The sequence below is a fragment of the Durio zibethinus genome, chromosome 27 (assembly GCF_047325235.1).
Source record: "Durio zibethinus cultivar Kanyao isolate XHJ-2024 chromosome 27, ASM4732523v1, whole genome shotgun sequence".
Taxonomy (NCBI): domain Eukaryota; kingdom Viridiplantae; phylum Streptophyta; class Magnoliopsida; order Malvales; family Malvaceae; genus Durio; species Durio zibethinus.
This window is the reverse complement of record NC_143188.1, coordinates 5,476,605-5,499,339: the sequence shown is the minus strand read 5'-3', so window position 1 is coordinate 5,499,339 and position 22,735 is coordinate 5,476,605. Positions and strand designations below refer to the sequence as shown.

Below are 22,735 nucleotides of genomic sequence, written 5' to 3'. Positions count from 1 at the left end.
ATTATAAATTTTTTGTTATGACTCAAATTTAAAGATTAAAAATAAAAAATCATTTAGTAATTGATTAAAATTATTTTATTTAAAGATACAAAATTTGAAATCTTATTTTTGAAATAAAAATCAAACACCAACTCAAATATTTGGATGTTTAATTATTTTATTTAGTGATGCTATATCAATTTTTATTTTTAAAATTGTTTTGTTATTTATTTTAGGGATAAGTAAAATTTATTAAACAACTATAAAGGAAGAAAAAGAATGACTCTCTACACTATATTTGGACTGAGAGGAGGGGAAGAAAAATAAAAAAAAAATAATAGAAACAAAAAAATTATTTTTTTATTTAGATAAACTATTCATTTAAAAAAAAAAGTAAAAATCCAATAACTTTTGGCATATCTTATAATCTTAACTTTCTTAATATCTCAATTAGGAAGAAAAACTAAGGAAAAAAAAGTCGAAAAAATTTTATTTTTATGAAAGGTTTATTATATCTATATTTTTATTATAACATTAGATTTGATTATATAACAGACGTATTTTACAAAGATAATTTTCTTTTAAAAGTATTTTATATAATATTATGATTTATAAATATTTTATAATTTTTTAAGTCTTAATAACAAAATAAGTTAAATTATTGTTAGAATAAATTAAAATGTTGAATTAAATACAAAATTAAAAGTAAATCAATAATTAATTAATACATCTTATCATATTAAATATACTTAATTTTATTTTAAAAAATTATTTATACAAATTAAATAATATAAAAATATATTTATCTATTATATGTTATTTTATTAAAAAAATATTATAATTAAAAAAATATATTATAATAAATTATTCTTTTCACTATTTATCAAAATAATGATTCTTAAAATTACTTTTTTTTTTTTACTTATTAATTTCAACTATCCAAGAAGTATATATACTTCCTTTTCCCTTTTTTTTTTTTTCTTTTCTTTTATTAATACCTATGAAAAGAGCAGTCTCTCTCTAGGAAACTCTAGAATTTTTTCTCAGTGCGTAAGCAGAGAGTCAACCTGTCTCGATTCTCAACTCTTCTTCTCGCCTCTTCTACTTTCTACATTCTTAGCCACCTTCTCCTTTTCTCTACTAAAAACCATTCTCCAGTCTCCAAATTTGGCTTTACTATTTTGCCCTTGCTTTTAGCAGGTTTGCATTTCTCTTACTCACTCTTCTTTCGTTATTGATTTTATGAAGCTCGTTTTTTTTTCTTTTATACAATCCTCTTCCATTTTTTTTCAATGCAGCTTGGGAATGACCAGTTCTTTGCTTCTTGTTTTCGTTTTCTTTGAATGTCGAAGATGTGAAATATATAGTTTATAGAACTGGGTCGGTTTTGTTTTATCCCAAAAGTGGACGATTTTTAGTGTTCGGATATGGCTTTTTATTGGAAATTTAGGAACTCGATCGTCCACCAGTGTTGTTTTTGATAGCTAAAAGTTTTCAGCTTTATGATCTTCTTCTGATGGGTTGTTAACTACTTGGGAAATTTCAGTGTTGGGGTTTATAGTCTGAATGGCTTTTTATGAAACGCTCTTTTTCTTTTTTATCTTTATGGGTGACTATATGTTTTATGTTCATAGTGGAGTTTTGAGTTTAGAAATCGCAGGCTTGCATGATTTTGTCTATTGGTTTGTAATAGTAGTATATTTCAAGCGTTTGTAAAAAGTCCTACATGAATGATTGTTTTTATAATTCCATGATGTAGTTACCCTGCAAAGTTTGAGGCTAAAATGCCATTCTAATGGTTGCTTCTGGGTACTTAAATAAGCTTTCTTCAAATACGCATGAGGATGGGAGATTAACATTGCATTTGTGACTTGCTGGGATTGAACAGTAATCATTTTTCGTTCTTTTTTTTTCCTTAATAAAAAGTTTATGGTTTTTGAATTGGCTAAAACTTTTATAGTAATAGTAAATGTACTGTTTTGAGGCAATATATGGTTCATAAGTTTGTGAAATTGAGTTTTTATAAAAGAATTGAAAGATATTGTTGTGGCATTATATTTTATGCGTGGACAAGGACTTAGAAAAAGTTTTTCAATTTTCTTGTTACTAAGGGACTAAATATATTTCAGGATCAGAGAAAAATACTTGAAGTCTGATTCCAACTTCTTATTTTTGCTGTGCTTGTTTTTTCACAAGTGTATATGATTATTAGAAGCTCCTTTTCATTGATCATGAGTATAGGATAAATGTCATTGTTGTTTAGTTATTCTGTCAAAGTGCAGGAATGGCTGAACCAGCGTACACTGTGGCATCTGACAGTGAAACAACAGGGGAGGGGAAATCTTCGTCTGCTTTTCCAGAAATTGCAATTGGAATTGATATTGGAACTTCACAATGCAGCGTCGCTATCTGGAATGGCTCACAAGTAGAGCTTCTCAAGAATACTAGGAACCAGAAGTTGATGCGTTCATATGTTACATTCAAAGATGAAATTCCTTCAGGTGGAGTGAGCAATCAACTTTCTCATGAGCACGAAATGTTATCCGGGGCTGCAATCTTCAACATGAAACGTCTTATTGGACGAGTTGACACTGATCCAGTTGTTCATGCAAGCAAAAACCTTCCTTTTCTAGTTCAGACTTTGGACATTGGTGTTCGTCCTTTTATTGCTGCCTTGGTGAACAATGTTTGGAGATCCACTACACCTGAAGAAGTTCTTGCAATATTTCTGGTTGAATTAAGAATCATGGCTGAAATTCAATTGAAGCGGCCTATAAGGAATGTTGTATTGTCAATCCCAGTTTCTCTTAGCCGGTTTCAATTGACTCGAATTGAACGAGCTTGTGCTATGGCTGGTCTTCATGTTCTTAGATTGATGCCTGAACCAACTGCTGTGGCATTACTATATGCACAGCAGCAACAACAGATGATACATGACAATATGGGCAGTGGAAGTGAAAAGATTGCTCTCGTTTTTAATATGGGTGCAGGGTATTGTGATGTTGTTGTGACAGCTACAGCTGGAGGAGTTTCACAGATTAAAGCCTTAGCTGGAAGTGCAACCGGAGGAGAAGACCTTCTTCAGAACATGATGCGCCATCTCTTGCCGAATTCAGAGAAACTCTTCTCAAGCCACAGTATTAATGAGATCAAGTCAATGGGATTACTTCGAGTTGCAACTCAGGATGCCATTCACAAGCTCTCTTTCCAAGAGAGTGTCCAAATTGATGTAGACTTGGGTAATGGGACAAGAATATGTAAGGTGGTGAATCGGGAGGAATTTGAAGAGGTAAACCAGAAGATCTTTGAGAAGTGTGAGAGTGTGACAATCCAATGCTTACATGATGCAAAGGTAGAGATAGATGATCTGACTGATGTAATAGTTGTGGGTGGCTGTTCATATATTCCAAAAATAAGAAATCTTGTTAAGAGTGTATGTAAAAGAGAAGAACTTTACAAAGGTATGAACCCACTAGAAGCAGCAGTGTGTGGGGCTGCACTAGAAGGAGCAGTGGCTTCAGGTATCAGTGATCCTTTTGGCAGCTTGGACTTGTTAACTATTCAAGCAACAGCTCTTGGAATTGGGATACGAGCTAATGGGAATACACTTGTGCCCATTATACCTAGAAACACTACAATGCCAGCTCGGAAAGAACTGATCTTCACGACTGTCCATGATAGCCAGACTGACGTATTGATTGTTGTCTATGAAGGTGAAGCGGAGAAGGCAGAAGATAATCATCTGCTCGGCTATTTCAAGATTATGGGAATTCCTCCAGCACCTAAAGGAGTTCCAGAGATAAATGTCTGCATGGACATTGATGCATCAAATGTGCTCAGAGTTTTGGCTGGGGTCATTCTGCCAGGTTCTCAACAACCTGTAGTTCCAGTAATGGAAGTAAGGATGCCAACCGTTGATGATGGGCATGGTTGGTGCGCTGAAGCTCTGCATAGAGCATACGGGTCAACTCTGGACGTGGTGACAGTGCAGAAGAAAATATAAAATTGATGCTCTTCCTTTACTGTTTTTTATTTGAATATTTTATGTTTTTTCGTCCATAAGAGAACCAGTTTTCAGCTAGAACAGTTGTGTTCTGTGTTTGCATACTTCCATAGATGTGAGCTTGGTGTAATGAAATAAAGCATGTTTGGTGTTATTTATGTATATTCTTCCTTTTTCTTCCTTTACAACCCCTCAGGACGCAAGGATTTTTTGGGTTCAGACTACTAGACCATATATTTTTTACTATGTTTCATTCATTTCTTACTGTTTTATATTTATGTATATTCCGTTTATGTTGATTAGACAATCTGGAGAAGATGGCACCGGCAACTGCAATGAGAGTCGTGATTTGTGTAGTCCTTATTTTGCACCCATTAACAGTCTTCGGTGAGTAAATTTTTCTCCTTACCGTAGCCTATAATTTTTTTTTTTTTCCAGGTGATGATACTGGCATCAATTATGGAAGAAAATCTGCCTTCTCCTAGACGGGCCATTGGTTTCCTCTCAACAGAATTGAACGACAAAATCTAATTGATTAGGGTTCAATATGCCAACCTTGAAATCTTAAGAGGCATTGAGTGGAACCAATGTGGTAGTGACAATAGGGGGTTCCAAATGAGGCAATTACGCGTGTGGCATCAAGCCAAGAAGCTGCAGATAAGTGGTTCCAAGACCACATTGTCACATACATCCGAAGAGGTGTCGGGTTCCGATATCTCTGCGCAGGCAGTAATGCGATCCCAAGCATCTTATGCCCTAAGAGCCATAGCAAATCTCCAAGAGCCAATTAGCTGTTGGAACTTGGAAGCAGATTCTTAGGCGCCTCATACCCCCTTTCCGGGGCCAATTTAATCAAATTATATGAGCAATCTGACTTGCTATCTCTATGGCAAAGGCTCACCACTTCTAATCTATCTGTACCCTTCCTTTGCCCTTGCCTCAGAGCCTAACCATATTTCATTAGACTATGATTAATTTGTTTCAGTCTCAAACGCCCGTCATTCCATTAGTGTACTATAATCTATCTGATCCTATGGTATACGCCTTTATAGCAGCAATAGTGAGGGCAAAGGGCAAGGAGGATGACAAAGTTGTGTTCTCGGAGACTGGCTGGCCAACTGCAGGTCATGAATGAGCCTTATTCAAGCATAGAAAATGCAAGAATTTGTAACAGCAAATTGAGGAATCATTGTTACTGGAGTAGGAAGAACACCAAGAAAGGCAGATGTGAATATGGAAGTATACATCTTTGAAACTTTAAAATAAAATTTGAATATGCCTTTGAATCCTATAAAAAATGGAATTTAATCAATTTGCTTTTGCATGTAAATTCTATGACCAAAAAAACACTGTTGTCCTTACTCTACTAGTCTAATCATCCTCCACCAGCATCATCATATTCTAAACTTTGTGGATATGGATCTTGGATGATTTAATTAGGTGTTGTTCTGGGTAGAGGAATTTGCTGCGTTATTTAGACCTATAACGAATGGGCTTCACCACAGCCTACTAGAAGAGAGGAATGTTGGTAAACAGTTAGATTGGTTTCCTAGGAAGGTATCGAAATCCTTTTCAAGTACAGTACTCAGTCATTAACCATTTCTATAGTAATTATTCAATGTGAGTGGTAGCTTGACTTCAAATTTAATGAATTTGTATGTTTGTGAATGCATGCATGTCTTAGCTTTTTAAGCGTAGGGATTCTTTAGATTTACTTATATGGAAAAAGAAATACATTGAAAAATCAAGGTGGCAGAACATATTCAATGAAAGATTGCTTTTATATTTGTCAACTTGATAAAATTAACAACACAGAGTAAAGGACCCCAAAACTTAGTTTGATTGATTTACAGTGATATTCAATATATGTCAAGTTAACTCTTAACACTTATAATTTTTTTTTATTTTTATATTATGACCTCCTTTTAAAAAAATTTAAAAAAAAAAAGGAAAAAAGAAAGAGGGAATGCTCGAATCTCACTGAATCTAAACAATCCTGCAGAGACTAATAAATACAGACGCATCACACCGCTCAGACGCTCAGTAATTAAAATCCCATGACAATCCCATTCCCTGGATATGCCCCAAAAATCCAAACGAAAGCGACGCTTCCCAACCTGGCAAACAACAAAGGATGAACTCCACACATTCTCTCTCTCTGTAATCGTACCCTCATTTCTGGCCCTAAATTTACACTCTCCTCCCAAACCCAAACCCCAAAAATTTTCACCATGGATGGTAGCAGTAAATTTCCAAACACAAAATGACATCTCTTACACGACGACACTCCTACTTTTCTTTTCTTTTCTGTTTTTTACATTTTCCAAAACGAATTACTCTTCCCAAATTTCTCCTTTCATACTACAAGTAAAGAATCAGAAGCTCTTTGTTTTGAGTTTGACTCCTTACAACAACATAAAACGACACACAATCCCACCCAACTCTGCTAAGTTGAAACCAATGCATAATAAACAAATAATATGACATATCATATGAAAATGTTTCTAATCAATACAAATAGAAGATTCAAACTCAAATGCTCCTTTTTTGGCGCAAAACCAAAGTAAAACATTAAAAAGTCATAGATTCTACATCTCCCAAAACTTAAAACAAATAATATATTAATATCAACTATGAACTATTAAAACATTTGAAAAAAAAAAAAAAAAAAAACCAAAATAAATTTTTTTCAACGCTTTGGTTTTATTTGGTACAATGATTTCCAATGCAATGTTCAACGTTTCGACCACGGTGTCTTCTTCCCATGTCCTCCAAACGCCGACTTTAATTAAACAAATTTTTAGCCCAACAATGCTCAAATTTTGCACAATAACTCACATCCCACCTCGCACGTTGTCTCCCTCAATTCATTCATTTCTCTTCCTCGTGCTAATCAAATTAATAATTACAGCACCAGCAGCATGAAGATTGTGTTCTTTTAACACTTGAAGTCAATGTAAATATATGGATTAATATTATGAATAATTTTTAAATTATAGTAAAATTTATAATATTATATTTGAATTTAAACATTTTTAATGCTATATTTAAATTATAAATATATTGATTTTTGAATAGATATTTATTTATCATATATTATCATTTAAAATTAATTATAATAAAAATAAATATCACATTAATTAATAAATTTATAATTTAAATATTAAATTAATAATTTTTAAAATTTAAATATAAAATTAAATATTACACTAAAATTCAATGTTTTCGTAACATTAACCAGTAGCTCTATGCATTTTTTTTTTTTGTTATTTTGGATTAAAACCGTTGTGATACTGACATGTGGCGACGTTTGACTATGGAGATTAGGCCACCTAATGGGGGCCGCATCATTGACCTGTATATCATCTCATCGTACGGCCTCCTGTAGAACTTAAAAAATGGCAAGAACGACTCTCGAGACTTTTCTGTCTTGGTACTGACGTGGCAATCCCTTCCAAAAAACGTGGCAGGTGATCGCAGAAAAAATGGCCGTGGGGTTCGCGGATAGTTGGCTTTGACGGATCCACTGGCTTTGCTACGTTGTGGTAGAGGTGTAGATGGGAATAAGCTCTTCCTCATGGTGATGTTACCACGTGGGGTCCTGGCAGCCGGTGATGCAAAGGAGAGGGACCTAGCGTTGAGGGGGGAGATCAGAGCTGGGCCGATGGAGGAGGGGCTTGTGGGTCCAACTTTGAATGATGACGTGTCAGTCAAGGTGAGGTACCAAGGCTTGAGAGAGTCAAAATGATGTGATACGGTGAAGGAGAATCTGGAGGAAGAACATGAGCCGATCTTAGCCGTTGATTTCATTGAGGGGTCAAACCGGAGAGATGTGACTGTTGAATACGACGGAAAGTCGTTAAACTCTAGTGATTCTTCAAAATCTAGTGATGATACCACCATCGTTGCCGTTGATAGCTCCACAAATGGACGAACACCCTACAGAAGAAGAGAATGTTTAATTTTACACTAGATTTAGGCCTCATTATTCTAGACTAGTCAAAATTTTCAAATGCATGGAAACTAAGTTATTAACCGAAAAATTTGCAAATGATCACGTAATTTTTCATGAAAATATATTAAAAAAACAAATGCGAAATACTTTAAAAGTTTAAAAAAAATCATATATAAATTTATCAAAAGTAAAAATATATATTTTATATTTTTATAAATTATCATATATAATTATCATATAAATATAAAATAAATATATGAATTAACTATATTTTATATAATATAAATACAAATAGAATCATATTTATGTAATTTCAAACTCATCCGATAATCAAGATGGAATAAAAGGACCCACCAAGAGAAAACTAGAGTGTAAGATTTGACTTAAGCTTGTGATGATCAAACGGGGAGCATTTCAGGCTTAACAGAATTAGACTTATGATTATTATTTTTTCCAATAAGTTTTGGTACGCAACAAGTACGAACAAAGAAGTGGGCAGAGTTTTCAAATTACCTTCCAAAGATAGGAAAACAGCGAAGGTGGGTCGATGACAAAAGCCTTGTAAAGTCGTCCAGGGTAGTACTCGGCCATAATTTTCAGTGCTGCCAGCAATAAGTTCATAAAAGCCGATGCTGATCTGAAAAAGCCTGTCCAAAACAAAAAAAAAAAAAAAAAATTCTCAGAATCATCAGCAAATTCCCCAATCCCCTTTACAAATTAATAAATTCAATTTCTTTTTTTTTTTTTACTAATTTATGATTAAAAAATTTAAAGTCCGACATTTACAGAGGATTGGAGATAAAAGCTTTAAAAAGTAGAATCCTGGGTACTTCTGGAGTTCCCAAGTGTAGAAAAGAATAATAATGATAACAAGTCCAATTACCGATAATACCCTATAATCCCCTAAAAAAGTGATATTGACTTTGACACATCAAGGGGCACTCCGGACATTATCTAAGGTTGTCTCAGAACCTGCGGGTTGTTCGACATGGTTACATGTCTTGGGCTTTTTTCTCTCATTTATTACATTATTATAAAACTGCTCTAGCGGCGTGCAATGACGACACAGAACACAAAATGACTCAAAAGTAACTCGAGTTTCAAAGTTTTGTGGAGTTTTTCATTGGATTTTGTAAGGGTATTGTAGTCATTTGAATTGTGAAAACTTACTTGCATCGAAGAGTAGAACTAATTGTTCTACATTTTTGGGCATGGTTCCTATAGCAACCTCCAATGTAAAAACCAGCAAACGAGTAAGCCTAAAAACATGACAAACAAAAAAACAACAAAATTTAGATCTTGTTTTCCTTAGTTAACAAGAAAAAGAAGACAAGAATTTGTGTTACTCACAGTTTCTGAGAGTGGAACTTTTGGTAATCTTGTTTGATGCTGAAAATCTGTAACAAAGACAAACAGAACAAGATTTTCAATTCCTAGAAATGATTTTCTAGCTTCAACTCTTGAGAAAATTAGTTTAGTGGAAAAGAGAACAAATGGGAGTTGAAAATTACCACGATAGGTTTGGACTCTTCATCATGACCAGCTACATAAGCAACTCCCTCAGCTAACTCAGCTGAGAACTCATCTGCTATCAAATTTTCTGTATATATCCAAAACAAATTAAAAAAAAAAACCCAGGAAAAGAAAAGGAAAAGAAACCCTTTGAGTAACTTTTAACGTTCAATTTGAAATGCAAAAGCAAGACTCTTTGATACATAAGAAACAAAAAGAAAAAGAAGCTATGGAAACAAGAAGAAGAATAGAAAGACAAAAAATGGTTACCAGTGCCAATACTCTCTCTCCAAGAAAGACAAGCTCGTAAGTGTTTAGCAGCCTTCTTCACATTATCACATTTTGCCCTTAAAAACCTCTCAATACAAGCATTGTTGCAGTACTTCTCCTGTTTCATGAAACAAACAATAAATCACATCAGAATTTGAAAACCTCAGCTAGCTACACAGGAATCTTATGTCCTTGGTACGAGAAAATGATTGGCTATAAGATTTTTTTATGAAACCGTTGATGAAAAAAGTTTGAAGCACTATATGCAAAAAAATGAAAGGAGTAGTGAAATTAAAAGAAACCCTCCCTCATAATTGTTGTTTGGTGACAGAAAGATCTGAAAAACTGAGAAAACCCCACCTGCTTCACAGTTAATGGAGACTGTTTCCTAACAAGTTGAAGAACAGCTTCAACTCTTTCCTTCGCTTTCTCATCTCTCAACTGATCTTCTTTCTTCCACATTTCGAGAAAACCAAAAATAAAACACCAATATTCCAAACTTTGCTTCACGCAACAATTAAAATCTTGCAGTAAAGAGATGAATATAAAAAAGAGAAAAAGAGAGAGAGGGAAGAGATGTTCAAAAACTAGAAAAGTTGAATCATGGGAGCCTACGGGTTCCTATATATAGCGGAGAGATAGCTGATAACGCCGTTATATCATGCCGTGCCAAGAAAAAAAGAATATATATATATATATATAGATATTTATAAAACATAGGGTAAGGTTCAACGTCAATAGTGCTTTTGATTTTTCGATTCCTAAACGGGAAACGTCGTTCCCGTTCATAGCATAGCCCACCGACCGTTATAAGTTCTCGTTTACCGTTGATGTTGAAAAAATTTGTTGCCTTCAAAAATTATTTTTAATCCAAATGGAATATTAAATAATAAAAAAATTTTGATTTTTTTATATAAAATTTTGATTTTTCAACTCAAATAAAAAATTTGATGTTTTTGCCATAAAAAAATACGTTTAAGAGAAAAATCACTTTATTATCTATATATTTTTAATATTTTATTATTTTATATATATATTTTTTTTATATTTTAATTACTTACAACAACACCAAATATTTAAAATTTCTAATCACACGTTTTAAACAAATTTTTTTCAATGTAATTTGTTCAATTCAAACTTATTTTTAACCATAACAATATGTAATCTACAAAAGTAAATGGACAAATAATTGCATTCACACTACAGAGTACAGTGTTTACATACAAATTTATTGATTTTAGGCATGATTCTAGTAATTTAATATAGAAGTTTTCATGCTTTGAGGGATGTTCCTAGCTATTTATTTGTTGTTATTCCTTGGTATAAGGTAAATTAGAGTTTTCTTTATCCTTAAGTAATCTTTTAGATTATTCTTTAAGTTTTATATCTTTTAGGTAAATTTTTTAGAGTGGTAAACTTCTATTATTTTATATCCTTGATTAGAATTCTTATAGTGATATTTTTGTATTCCTTAGTTTCTAGTCTTTGTAGTGAACTCTTATCTCTTTTAATCCAAAAATCATATTTTGCCATTATTCAAATTCTTGTGAGTTATCTTATTTGTGAATTTTTATGTTTGCAGTTAATCTCCACATCATAAACATCAATTCTTGGCATTAAATTAGTAGTAAAGCTATGACAGATCATCGTCATCAAGCACCAGTAAAAAAGTTTGAAGTCAACACCGATATTACGGTAACTACTAATATTAACCCTAAGGATACCCTCATAGAGGAGATGCGATAACAGATCATTTAACTACAACATCAGCTATATATACAAGAAGAAAAATAAAAGATAATGAGGCAATAAAAAAAAATAAAGAAGATGAAGGAGAAACAAATTCATACCATGAAAATAACAAAGATTCTGATAATAACACCTTATTTCACCCACAGTAAGTCAGAGACTATCTAAGCAGAAATTAACTTCAATCTAGTATATTCAATCGAAAGATAAAGATTTTTAAGTTTGAGGGAAAGATGTAACATGAAGAATTTTTAGATTGGCTACACACAATGGAATGCGTATTTGAATACCATGATGCCTCTGAATATTGTAAGGTAAAGCTAGTGGCCATCAAACTTAAAAAGCATACATCATTTTGGTGGAAAATTTTAAAGAAACAAGGAAAAAAAGAAGGCAAAATAAAAATTACACCTTGGGAGAAAATGAAAAGAGAGTTAAAAAGAAAGTATCTTCCAAACAACTTTTAATAAGATGTCTTCCTTAGGCTCCATAACTTGAAGCAAAGAGATCTCTTAGTAGAGGAATATACGACTGAGTTTGACCACTTCATACTAAAATGTGAATTGGTGAAATAGGAAGAGCAAACTATTGCTCGATATCTTGAAAGATTGAAGATTGAGAAAGTTAATGTGATACAGCTACAACCTTATTAGACTTTCAATGATGCATGCAAGCTTGCCCTTAAGGTAGAGAGATAAGAAAAGAAGGCCCATAGTAGAAACTTGAAATTTGGGTCCCAAAAAGGTTATATCAATAAAAGTGGCTCATCCAAGACTATTGTTCCTTCTAAATCCATTCCAAAATAACCTTAAAAGAAACACGAAACCTCAACAAGCAAGCCTTAGTCTAGTATATAAACCAAAAGGCATTTTAAATGTCAAGGGCTTGGACATAATACCTTAGAATGCCCAAATAAAAAGATTATGACTCTAGTAGAAAAAGACTTTGAGAAAAATACAGAAAAGCTAGCTAAAGAGAATCAAAACCTTAAAGAGGAAGAAAAAGTAACCTATAGCGATTACAGAGCATCTTTAGATATACAATGCAGCTTAAGTACTGCACATGCTAAGAAAGAAGATTGATTGCATAAAAATATATTTTACACTCAATGTACTATCTATGAAAAGGTATGTGATATTATAATTGATAGTGAAAGTTTTGAAAACATTGTTTTTACCTTTATGATGCAAAAATTAGGTCTCGAGGTAGTGGATCACCCCCAACCAAATAAGCTATCTTGACTGTAGAAAGAGAATGAAATCAAAGTTAGCAAGAGGTGTTTGATTCTTTTTTCATAAGAAAGCAATGCAATGATGAAATATGATATGATGTAGCTCTAATGGATGCTTGTCATTTACTACTCGAAAGATCTTAGCATTATGATAGGAGGGTCATTTATGATGGTTATCGAAACATTTACAAATTCGTGAAAGATGGATGTAAAATCATCGTACGCCCTACTGAGCCCATGATGATGTCAAAACCAATCAAAGGGGAAAGAAACAACTTGTTTACCAAAGCCAATTACAGGAAAAAAATTAAAATGGGCATACTTTATATACACTAGTGTTGATTGCAGAAAATAAAGATAATGAGAAGCCCCCTACAATGATACAACCATTATTAGTAGAATTTCAAGGTGTTGTTCATGAAGAGTTTTCAGCTGGTCCACCACCAATAAGAGACATTCAACACTATATAAACCTTATCCCAAAAGTTATTCTACCCAATAAGGTAGCCTATAGGATAAGTCCTAAAAAGCATGCGAAGTTGTAACGCCAAGTTGATGAATTAGTGAGAAAAGGAATGGTGTGTGAAAGCATGAGCTTTTGTGCAGTCCCAACCCTTTTAGTGCCTAAGAAAGATGGATCATAGCACATGTGTATAGATAATAGGGCAGTCAACAAAATCATAGTTGATTATTGTTTTTTTATTTCATACTTAGATGACTTGCTGAACCAACTACATAGAGCAATTATTTTCTTCAAGATAGATCTACGCAATGGTTATCATCAAATTAGAATGAGGTCTGGATATCAATGGAAAATAACTTTTAAGATAAACGATGGTCTCTATGAATAAATAGGTTTATGGTGTCAAATGAAGGAATAAATATAGATCCCAGCAAAGTTGAGGCGATTTTAAATTGGCCAATACCAGCATTTTTGCATGATATCCAAAACTTCTATACACCTTTTTATAGGCATTTTATTAAGAGTTTTAGCTTCATTATGGCTTTCATCACCAATTTTTTAAAAAATAAAGCTTTTAAATGGACTAAAGAAGCCTAACATAGCTTTGAGCTCATTAAGACTAAAATCAGTGAAGCTCTCATCTTATCCCTATATAATAGACTTTATCAAGTATTTAAGGTGGAATATGATGTATCCAATTCTGAAATATGTGCTATTTTAAGTCAAGGAGGAAAGTCTATAGCATTTTTCAATGAGCAGCTCAATGAAGCCAAAAAAAAGGTATTCAATTTATGACAAAAAGTTTTACGCCATTTATAGGGCTTTATTCCATTGGAGTCAGTATCTTCTCCCTAAGCCATTTGTCATATATTCAGACCATGAGGCTTTGAAGTTTGTCAATAGCTAACATAAGTTTAATAAAAGACATGCAGCTTGGGTGAAGTTCCTTCAAGTCTACAACTTCATTATCAAAAACAAATCAGGAACTCAGAATGTAGTGACGAATAATTTAAGTCGAAAGCACTTCTTGTTAAGAAATATGGTTATTGAAGTTATTGGATTTATTGTAATCAAAGAGCTCTATGAGACAAATCTTTATTTTATCCAAATTTAGGAAGAATGGAAGTAAGGACCACACAACCTGTTTTTGTTGCATAATGGATATCTCTTCAAGGCTAACAGCCTTTACATTCCTCATGTTCTTTGAGACAAGCCTTAATCAATAAGACTCATGATAGTGCACTAGGTGGACACTTTCGATAGGATAAAACACTTACTTTTTTAAAAGATAAGTTTTATTAGCCCAAGAATGGAGAAGGATGTGATGGAACACCTTCAATGATGTACAATGTGCCACATTGCCAAGAATTATGATGCCTTTCTCTTCAAAGCTAATTGCTTGTATAGTCCTAAAAGACAAGCTATTTTTACCAAAGTTCATGATAGTACATTGGGAGAACATTTTGGAAAGGATAATTTTAGCTTAGACTTTGTAGTGGGATTGCCAAGTATTCAACAGAATAAGGATTCCATCATGGTGTTTGTGGATTTTTTTTTTAAGATGGTAAATTCTATTGCTTATAACAAAACCATAGATACTTCTCATGTTTTTTATTGGTATTTCAGAAAGAGCGTGAAGTAACATGATATTCTAAAGTTTATGGTGTTCAATCAAGATTTCAAGTTTTTAAGTCATTTTTAGTACACCCTTTGGAGGAAGCTTATTACTAGTCTTAATTACAATCCTTCTCATCATTCTCAAACTAATAAGCAAACTGAAGTTATCAATCACAGCTTGAAAATTTTCTTAAAAAGTTATCTGGGAAAAAAACTAAAATAATGGGAACTTGTTTTACTATAAGTGGAGTTTGCCTACAACTATTCACCAAGTCAAACCATTGGATATAGCCCTTTTGAAATTGTTCTTAGTAAGAATGCAATCTATCCTTTAAATTTAATTCAACTTTATACTAATTAGCATTTTGATGGAGATATAGAAAAAAGAGCCTAGAGTATCAAAATATTTCATGAACAGGTTCAAAATAGAATTTTGTAGAAAAATAAGAAATATAAAAGGATAATAATCATGCATTGAAGATATGTGAAGTTCAAAAAACATGATTAGGTGTGGATTAACTTGCGAAAAGAGAGATTTTTTTCAAGAAATTTTGGCAAATTATAACCTAAAGTAAATGGTCCATTTAAAATTCTCCAACGTATTGAAAAAAATTCCTATAAAATAAAGCTTTTCGACTCTTATGGAGTATCTTTCAACTTCAATATTGCTAATTTGTCACCCTACCATAATAAAAATACTAGTTCAAACTTGAGGACAAGTCTTTTTCAATCAGAGGAGATTGATACTGGAATGTCTGCACATCATACAATTTGGGCTGAGACTAAGGTAGACTTATCCAAAAATAAGATAGATCTATCCTTAATCCAAATTCGTTAAATAAATGCAAAAATAAGGTAGGCTGAAATAAAAAGATTATGTTCACACTAGCTAAAAGAAAAGAACATGAATATGGATAGGATAATGGTTAAATTCATTATTATGTAATTTGTAAGAGTAAATAGGTAAATAATTGCATTCACACTACAGATTACTGTGTTCACATGTAAATCTCTTAATTTTAGGATGATTCTAGCAATTTAATCTAGAAGTTTCTATGCTTGGAGAGATATTCCTAGCTTATTTATTTGCTATTAGTCTTTGGTATAAGACAAAATAGAATTTTCTTTATCCTTAAGCAATCTTTTAGATTATTTTTCAAGTTTTGTATCTCTTAGTAGGATTTTCTAGAGTGTGAACTTCTATTATTCTGTATAACTTCAATTAAAATTTTTAGGGTGGTATTTTTGTATCTTTGAGTTCTAGTTTTGGTGGTGAACTTTTTATCCCTTTTAATCTAATAATCATATTCTACCATTATTTAAATTCTTATGAGTTATCTTCTTTGTAAGTTTTTTGGTTTGTAGTTAATCTTCACATCTCAAACATCAATTCTTGGCATCAACTTGGAAAGTATTTTGTTTGGTCAAACGAACTAGATCTAAAGAAATAAAGATTGCATAAAACCCGAAACATGTATTGAAAAAAAAATAGTATTGCCAAACTTGTAAAAGCATGAAAGAAATAATTAAACAAAAGTGCATCAAAACCAAGAGTGAGTATTGAAAAAGAATTATGGCCAAATACTTGTAAAGCAATAAAAGAATTTGAAACCGAAAATAAAAAAAAGTTTTGAAAGAATACTTGTATTGAATATAAACAATTTAAGAAAACAAAAGCTTTTGTAATAGCTAATCGATCACCTTAGCCTAATATAAAAAAAAATTTTAAAAAAATTAAGAAACTAAAAGAAAAAAGAAAAGATGAATGGTGTGGAATGAGATGTTGAAAACAAGAATGCCTCCCTATTTATAGATGGGAGTTTCATCTATGAGGTAAGATAAGGATTACAAGCTCAATTCTATCTAAACTCTAAAGGATAAAAGTCATCTTGAGCTTTAAATGTTGGCCGAACATGGGATTTTTGGTCTTTGAAGAGCCTTGATCGATCATACATCCTTGGAATCAATCTTAGATGTTCATCTTGAATGGCATACATCTTAATCTTATAATCACGAAGAGGTTTCATCTATTTTGAATTCCAAGACCTTGTTGTTGGTTCTCATCTGAACTCTTAAGATTAATCTTGTAAAAATCCTTCTTGAAATATAACTATTTGAATGGTGATTAAAAGAGCCATGGTTGCATTTAATCTTTCTTTGTCGAATATCATAAAGTCATTTCTTGAATAAAAATCTTCAAATAACCTATACATTATAGAAGTCCTCTTGGATTTAGGAAAATCGAATCAATGCAGGAGTCAAAGTGTCATTACGATTCCTATTTCAAGTTGAAATTAAGAAATCCTACTTCAAGTAGAATTTAGTTACTTCTTTAACATGCATGGCTAAATATTACAATAATGAATCTTGTTTTAATCTTGCATGAACTTTGCATGAAAATGAATAAAAATTTTACTCTAAGTAGAAAAACCAAAAGATTGAGAAAACAAAAATCGAACAAACCAAATTTAGCAAATTATAAAATTTTTCAACTAAATTGAAATTCTAAATCTCTATATATTTTAATGCTATAAAAAATGGACTCCTAAAAAAGATTTTCAATAATGCTAGTAATTTAAACAGTATGATAATAGAAGAAGTTTATACTCAATTCAAGATCAGGCATTATAATTCAGCCTCATATCGTCCAAAGATGAATGAAGTCATAAAGACTGCTAATAAAAACATCAAGAAAAAACTAGAAAAGATAACTAATAATTATAAAGATTAACACAAGAAGTTACCTTTTGCCCTTTTTGTTTATAGAGCATCGATGCGTATTTCAACGGGTGCCACCCATTTCTAGTTGATATATGGAATAGAAGTTGTGTTAATAGTCAAGATAGAAATTCCTTCTTTAAGATTTCTAATTAAGGTTGAATTAGAATAAGCATATTGGATTCAAGATTACTACGAATAGTTGAATCTTATTGCAAAAAAGAGACTCATATCGCTTTGCCATGGTTAAATTTATTAGAAAATAATTATGCGATCACATGATAAAAATGTTCGACTCAGACGCTTTCATGAAGGCAAATTCATTTTTTTAAAAAATCCTTCCAAATCAACATGATAGTCACAAAAAATGGATGCCAAATTGAAAAGGCCCATATGTAGTAAAAAAAGCTTACTTATATGAGCCGTTAATGTTGATAGAAATGGACGACGATGAATCGCTAAATCCGATAACCTTCGATATTGTGAAAAAGTATTTTATCTAAAAAGAAGAAAACAAAGAGGAAGAATGAAAAAAGAAATAAAAAAAATAAAAAAGGCTAAAATTGAAAACTTAAATAAAGTGGTTTGACTCACAATGCTTTATCATGGTTAGATATACTAGAAAATAATGATGCAAAAACATGATAAGAAAGTTTAACCTAGACATTTTCATGAAGGTGAATTGGTTTTCAAAATGATTATTCCAAATTAACATGATAGTTATAAAAAATGGATGCCAAACTGGGAAAATCTATATATAGTAAAGAAAGCTTTTTCAAATAAGCCATTAATTTTGACAGAAATGAATGGTGATAAACTACCAAATTTGATAGCTTTAGATACTGTGAAAAAGTATTTTCCTTTCAAAAAAAAAAAAGAAAGGAATAATGAAAATAGAAAAAAATGAAAAAAAGAATGAAAACAAATGGCTAAAATTGAAAACTCAAATAGGACGGTTAAAGTAAAAAAAGAAGGTATCTAAGTTGCAAACATAAAAATGTGGCCTAGATAAGACGTGTCAACATCATTTAAGGATCTCATCACATAAAGCAAAGTTTGATTTGATAAACTCAAAAGATTAAGAGTATTAATAGAATGAGTTTTTAAGAAAAAACCTTATTTAAGTTGTACAAGATTATCCAAATGTTCATTATTTGGGAACTGTTACCTTAGCTAAACCTCCATCTATAATGCGATTAGAATTGCACATTTTCTTATTTTATCTTGACAAGTTTATTCTTATTCATTTCACCAATGAATATCTTTTACCTAATTTCCCTTACTTATGTTCATTTTCTTCCCATAATGATCGATGCATTGTATTTATCATGAATTTGGATAATGATTTATAGTTTTTATTGAATACTTATGCATTACTCTGAGAGAGAATTTAAGGATTAGAGGGGCAATAAAAAATAAATATAAAACCAAAAAGAACAAAGAAAAAATAAAAAGCTATTAAGGACAAAATGTCCAAAGCTTTCAATTGAAAGTAAACATTGTTGAAAAAGTATGAATTTTGTGATTAGATAATGAAATCGATCAAGGATCATTTTAAGTCATGAAAATTGATTAATTGAACCTACAAGAAAGTCACGAAGCTGTGCTTGGAAGCTAAACAAGAGAAAAAAAAAATAGAAAGGATAAGGAAGTTGATATTGAAAACTTTGTTACCATAATTTAAGATGAATGATATTGATTAGTGTCAATATGACATGCATTGCATTCATCACATTCATTACACATATTCAGTAAAAAGAAAATAAAACTTTAAATTTTGAAATTTTGGATTTTGAAATCTAGATTGCCAAAAAGGATGAGAATTTATCATGAATAGGAAATTTTGAAATTTTCAATCCTCAATTAAATATGGCTTTTCCCAAAAAAAAAAAAATGAAATCTTCAATTGAGAAAATCTTTTCAAAAATAAGCACGATTTGTAAGATCATTGGATATGATTTACAAGTTCACCCACATCAAACTCTTGAAGGATTCTTTAAGATTTTTAAAGTTTTAATGCCTTTTTTTTAAAAAGAGCTCTTTTTAGATAAGATTTTTAAATTTCCAATGCCTCTGATTAAGAATAGCTCTTTTTATATGAGTTGTTTAAAGTTTCAAGGCCTTTATTTAAGAAAAATTCTTTTCAAATGAGATTTTTAATATTTCAAGGCCTCCGTTTAAAAAGTGCTCCTTTCAAATGAGATTTTTAAAGTTTCAAAATATTTGTTAAATAAGAGCCCCACTTTTTATTTGTTTAAAATTATTAAGCTTTTGATTAGGAGATCATTTTTATCTTTTCAAAGTTGTTGAGTCTTCAATTAGAGGAATACTTTTTTATCTTTTCAAAATTGTAGAGCCTTTGACTAAAGTATTTTTTTAAAAGAAAACAACAAAATAAAAATAATAATAATAAGCAATTAGATTGGAAATTGTTATATTCGTCTTTGCTCTATTTTCGATTCTCAATAACGTGTAAAGAAGGGCAACAATAGAATCTAAATTTTATCTGGATTAATTTTAGGTTGGATTAAGACAAATTTTAAACAACTTATATTTCACTCAAATCTACTGGGTTTGGTCGGTTTTGAATATTGCAATTGATTGTTGTCTTGTTAAGTCCTTTGGGTTTTTGGGCCACCAATGGGCCAAATTGCAGCCCAATCCAATTTCAGATTTTATTTAAATGATTTGGGTTTGAAAGCCCATTGGCCAAATTAATTGGGCTTGAAAGCCCAGTGAAAAATTTTAAGTCGAAAATTATTTTCTCATTTTTATTTTATTTTAATTTCATTTTATTAATTAATTAATAATAAAATATTCAAAAAAATCAAACCCAGTTGTAAACATTAAATGATGATTACACATCATTTTTCCTTTTTTTTTTCAACTATTAAAAAAATCATAAGCATTTAATGTTTCTTCAATCCACCACCATCGCTAGTTCTGCTAGCCACCTGACATAACCACCCAAATCGCATTTAGCTCCAAAAATTAAAGATTTGGATCCTTAAAAATCTAGGATTTCATCCCACTTTAGCTATTTAAAATGAGCCATTCACAGATAATGAAAAAAAAAGTAAGACACGATTGTTAAAAAAATCATTATGTGCCTCTACCAACACTAAAACAATACCTCATCTACTACCATGATCGAAATTCCAACCCCTCCAGAACCAGTAATCATATCACACAATCCTTCAACTGTGTAGAGAACCTATTTGAAACTCCCTATTACCACCACCATCACCACTGAACCCAACACACAAAACCACCGTTTTATAGACCTAAAATCAACCTAGCATGCTCACCACCACCATGCCCTAAATCACCAAATACAAGCACACATACCACTACCAGAATTGGTCATTCACCCAAATCACCTAGCCTCCAACAACCACAACATAAGTCACCACTACAACCTTCATTGCCACCTACCGAACACCCCTCACCCGGACCACTAACTCGGGACTTACCTCCAACCAAACAAGCCAAACCTTAGTCTCCCAAAAAGAATATGCAAAAAAAAGGTAAGAACCTAAATTATCAACGACATTCCTATAAGGAACCACAGCATAATAACACAAAAAAAACAAAACAAAATAAAGCAACAAAAAATAAAGAGAGAGACAGTTTCAACCTAGGATATTTTTCGTTGGTTTTAAAGCTTAGAATGTAAGGACGAGGGAGGTTAAGACAAGAGCAAATACATACTAAAAGAATGGGACCATTGGAAAGCCGAAAATTGGAGTTTTGGAAAAGTTTTCTAAAACTTTAGAAGTAGATGTACGCTTGTAGGGTTTTTTTTTTTTTTTAATAAAACCAAACTTAGAATGGTTATGCAGAGGCTGAGAGGAGTTTTTGGTAAATGTTAGGGTTGAACGAAGATCGAAGGTGGCGAATGACGGCTGTTGCAATGACATCGACGACCAGAATCTAGGCTTTTAAGGTTTTCATGTGGGGTTTGGACTTGCTAAAAAGAAAAGCTCTAGGGTTAAAGAAAGAATGGAAGGGACGAAATGAGTTGAAAAAAAAAAAGGGTTTTACAACATAGCAAAACACGGTGTCTTGAAAGGAAAGGATCGACGTGCTGACCCGTGATCCAACCTAGGATCCGGATGTTCGACTCACAAAGAACCGCTCCCAACCGACTTGAGCCATATCCTGAACTAGCTAAATTGCTCACCTAAACTGCCTATCCTTTTTATTGACCAACATTGGTCGGCCATTGACAGACCAATTCTGATTTTTTTTCTTTTTAAATTTTAAAATTATATTTATATTGTTATATTTATATTATTATATTCATGTTTAAAATTTTATATTTATATTGTTATATTTATTTATTTACTTAATATATACATGTTTAAGATTTTAAATTTGTTTAAGTAGGCATATATTTATTTTAGCCAAAATAAATAAATAAATAACAATAAAATAAATAAAAAAGATTTCACTATCAAGGTTTAATGTCCATTTTGTTAAAAAATTCTTAAAATGGAAAAACTATAAAATAAACTAACTAATAAAAATATTTTAAATGTTATTAGAAAGATGATAAATTTAGAAAAAAAATTCAAATGACATTTATTTTGAAACAAAATGAAATTAAATAATAAGAATTAAATAATTAAATAGTTGAAAGCCTAAAATTTTAGGCCCCTTTTTACCTTTTAAGGATAAATGTAATTCTTAATCAATTATAAAATTTTAGAACAATTACGAATGTGTAATTTTCTAGAAGAGAATTTTTCTAAACTTTACTAGAATGTTGGAGAATTTAGAAAACTAAAAAAGAGTAAATTATGATTCCAAAGGTCATATTTATTCTCAAATAAAAGGAAATAAATGAGTAATAAAAAAAGTAGTGTATATAAGAATAAAAAAATAAATAGAATTAATTATTTAAATCTCACTAGGCAAAATTTTAACAAATCATGAATCAGGATCATTAATCAATAATAGGATTTTAAAAAAAGATAATTTGGATAAAATATCAAAGATTAATTTTATTTTTAATAAAAATAAGAATAATAAGAACCAAAATGATAATAAAAGGAATGGAAGAAAGAGAAATTAGAAATTAGAGTTTTCATGAAACTTTTAACAAATTCGACTACAAAACTTTTTCAAAGCAAACAAACGGATTCTTTAAATACTCTTGAAGTCGAAAACATTTCTAAGGGCTTTATCAAAATAATAGAGAAATCCTGAAATTTTTTTTTAATATTTAAGTGACTA

The 22,735-nt window shown here is 31.3% G+C and overlaps 2 protein-coding genes across 5 annotated transcripts; one reads left to right on the top strand and one right to left on the bottom strand.

The window, feature by feature from the left end:
* The first annotated feature begins 986 nt into the window (after positions 1 to 986).
* On the top strand, positions 987 to 4,144 carry HSP70T-2 (heat-shock protein 70T-2). Of its 4 annotated transcripts, none has more exons than XM_089756657.1 (2): positions 987 to 1,179; positions 2,299 to 4,144. In XM_089756657.1, exon 2 carries the CDS (start codon positions 2,441 to 2,443, stop codon positions 3,980 to 3,982), a length of 1,542 nt encoding a protein of 513 aa, XP_089612783.1. In that variant the 5' UTR covers positions 987 to 1,179; positions 2,299 to 2,440; the 3' UTR covers positions 3,983 to 4,144. The 4 variants fall into 4 exon arrangements, with proteins under 4 accessions (XP_089612783.1, XP_022723042.1, XP_022723044.1 ...); XM_022867307.2 differs by having other exon boundaries at positions 2,262 to 4,144; XM_022867309.2 differs by having other exon boundaries at positions 2,257 to 4,144.
* A 3,031-nt stretch (positions 4,145 to 7,175) lies between these two features.
* Positions 7,176 to 10,353, bottom strand: LOC111279361 (uncharacterized). The gene is made up of 7 exons (XM_022866365.2): positions 10,080 to 10,353; positions 9,720 to 9,837; positions 9,449 to 9,537; positions 9,288 to 9,334; positions 9,108 to 9,196; positions 8,451 to 8,584; positions 7,176 to 7,921 (listed from the first exon to the last, which is right to left on the bottom strand). The coding sequence occupies exons 1-7, from the start codon at positions 10,179 to 10,181 to the stop codon at positions 7,259 to 7,261; spliced, it is 1,242 nt and encodes a 413-aa protein (XP_022722100.2). The 5' UTR covers positions 10,182 to 10,353; the 3' UTR covers positions 7,176 to 7,258.
* Between the last annotated feature and the right edge of the window lie 12,382 nt (positions 10,354 to 22,735).

Coding starts and splice junctions, on each gene's coding strand:
- HSP70T-2 (XM_022867307.2), top strand. CDS start 2,264: ATGGCTGAACCAGCGTACACTGTGGCATCTGACAGTGAAACAACAGGG.
- LOC111279361 (XM_022866365.2), bottom strand. CDS start 10,181: ATGTGGAAGAAAGAAGATCAGTTGAGAGATGAGAAAGCGAAGGAAAGA. Junction 9,197..9,287: donor AAGTTCCACTCTCAGAAACT/GTGAGTAACACA, acceptor TCATGTTTTTAG/GCTTACTCGTTTGCTGGTTT. Junction 8,585..9,107: donor AGTTCTACTCTTCGATGCAA/GTAAGTTTTCAC, acceptor TGTTTTGGACAG/GCTTTTTCAGATCAGCATCG.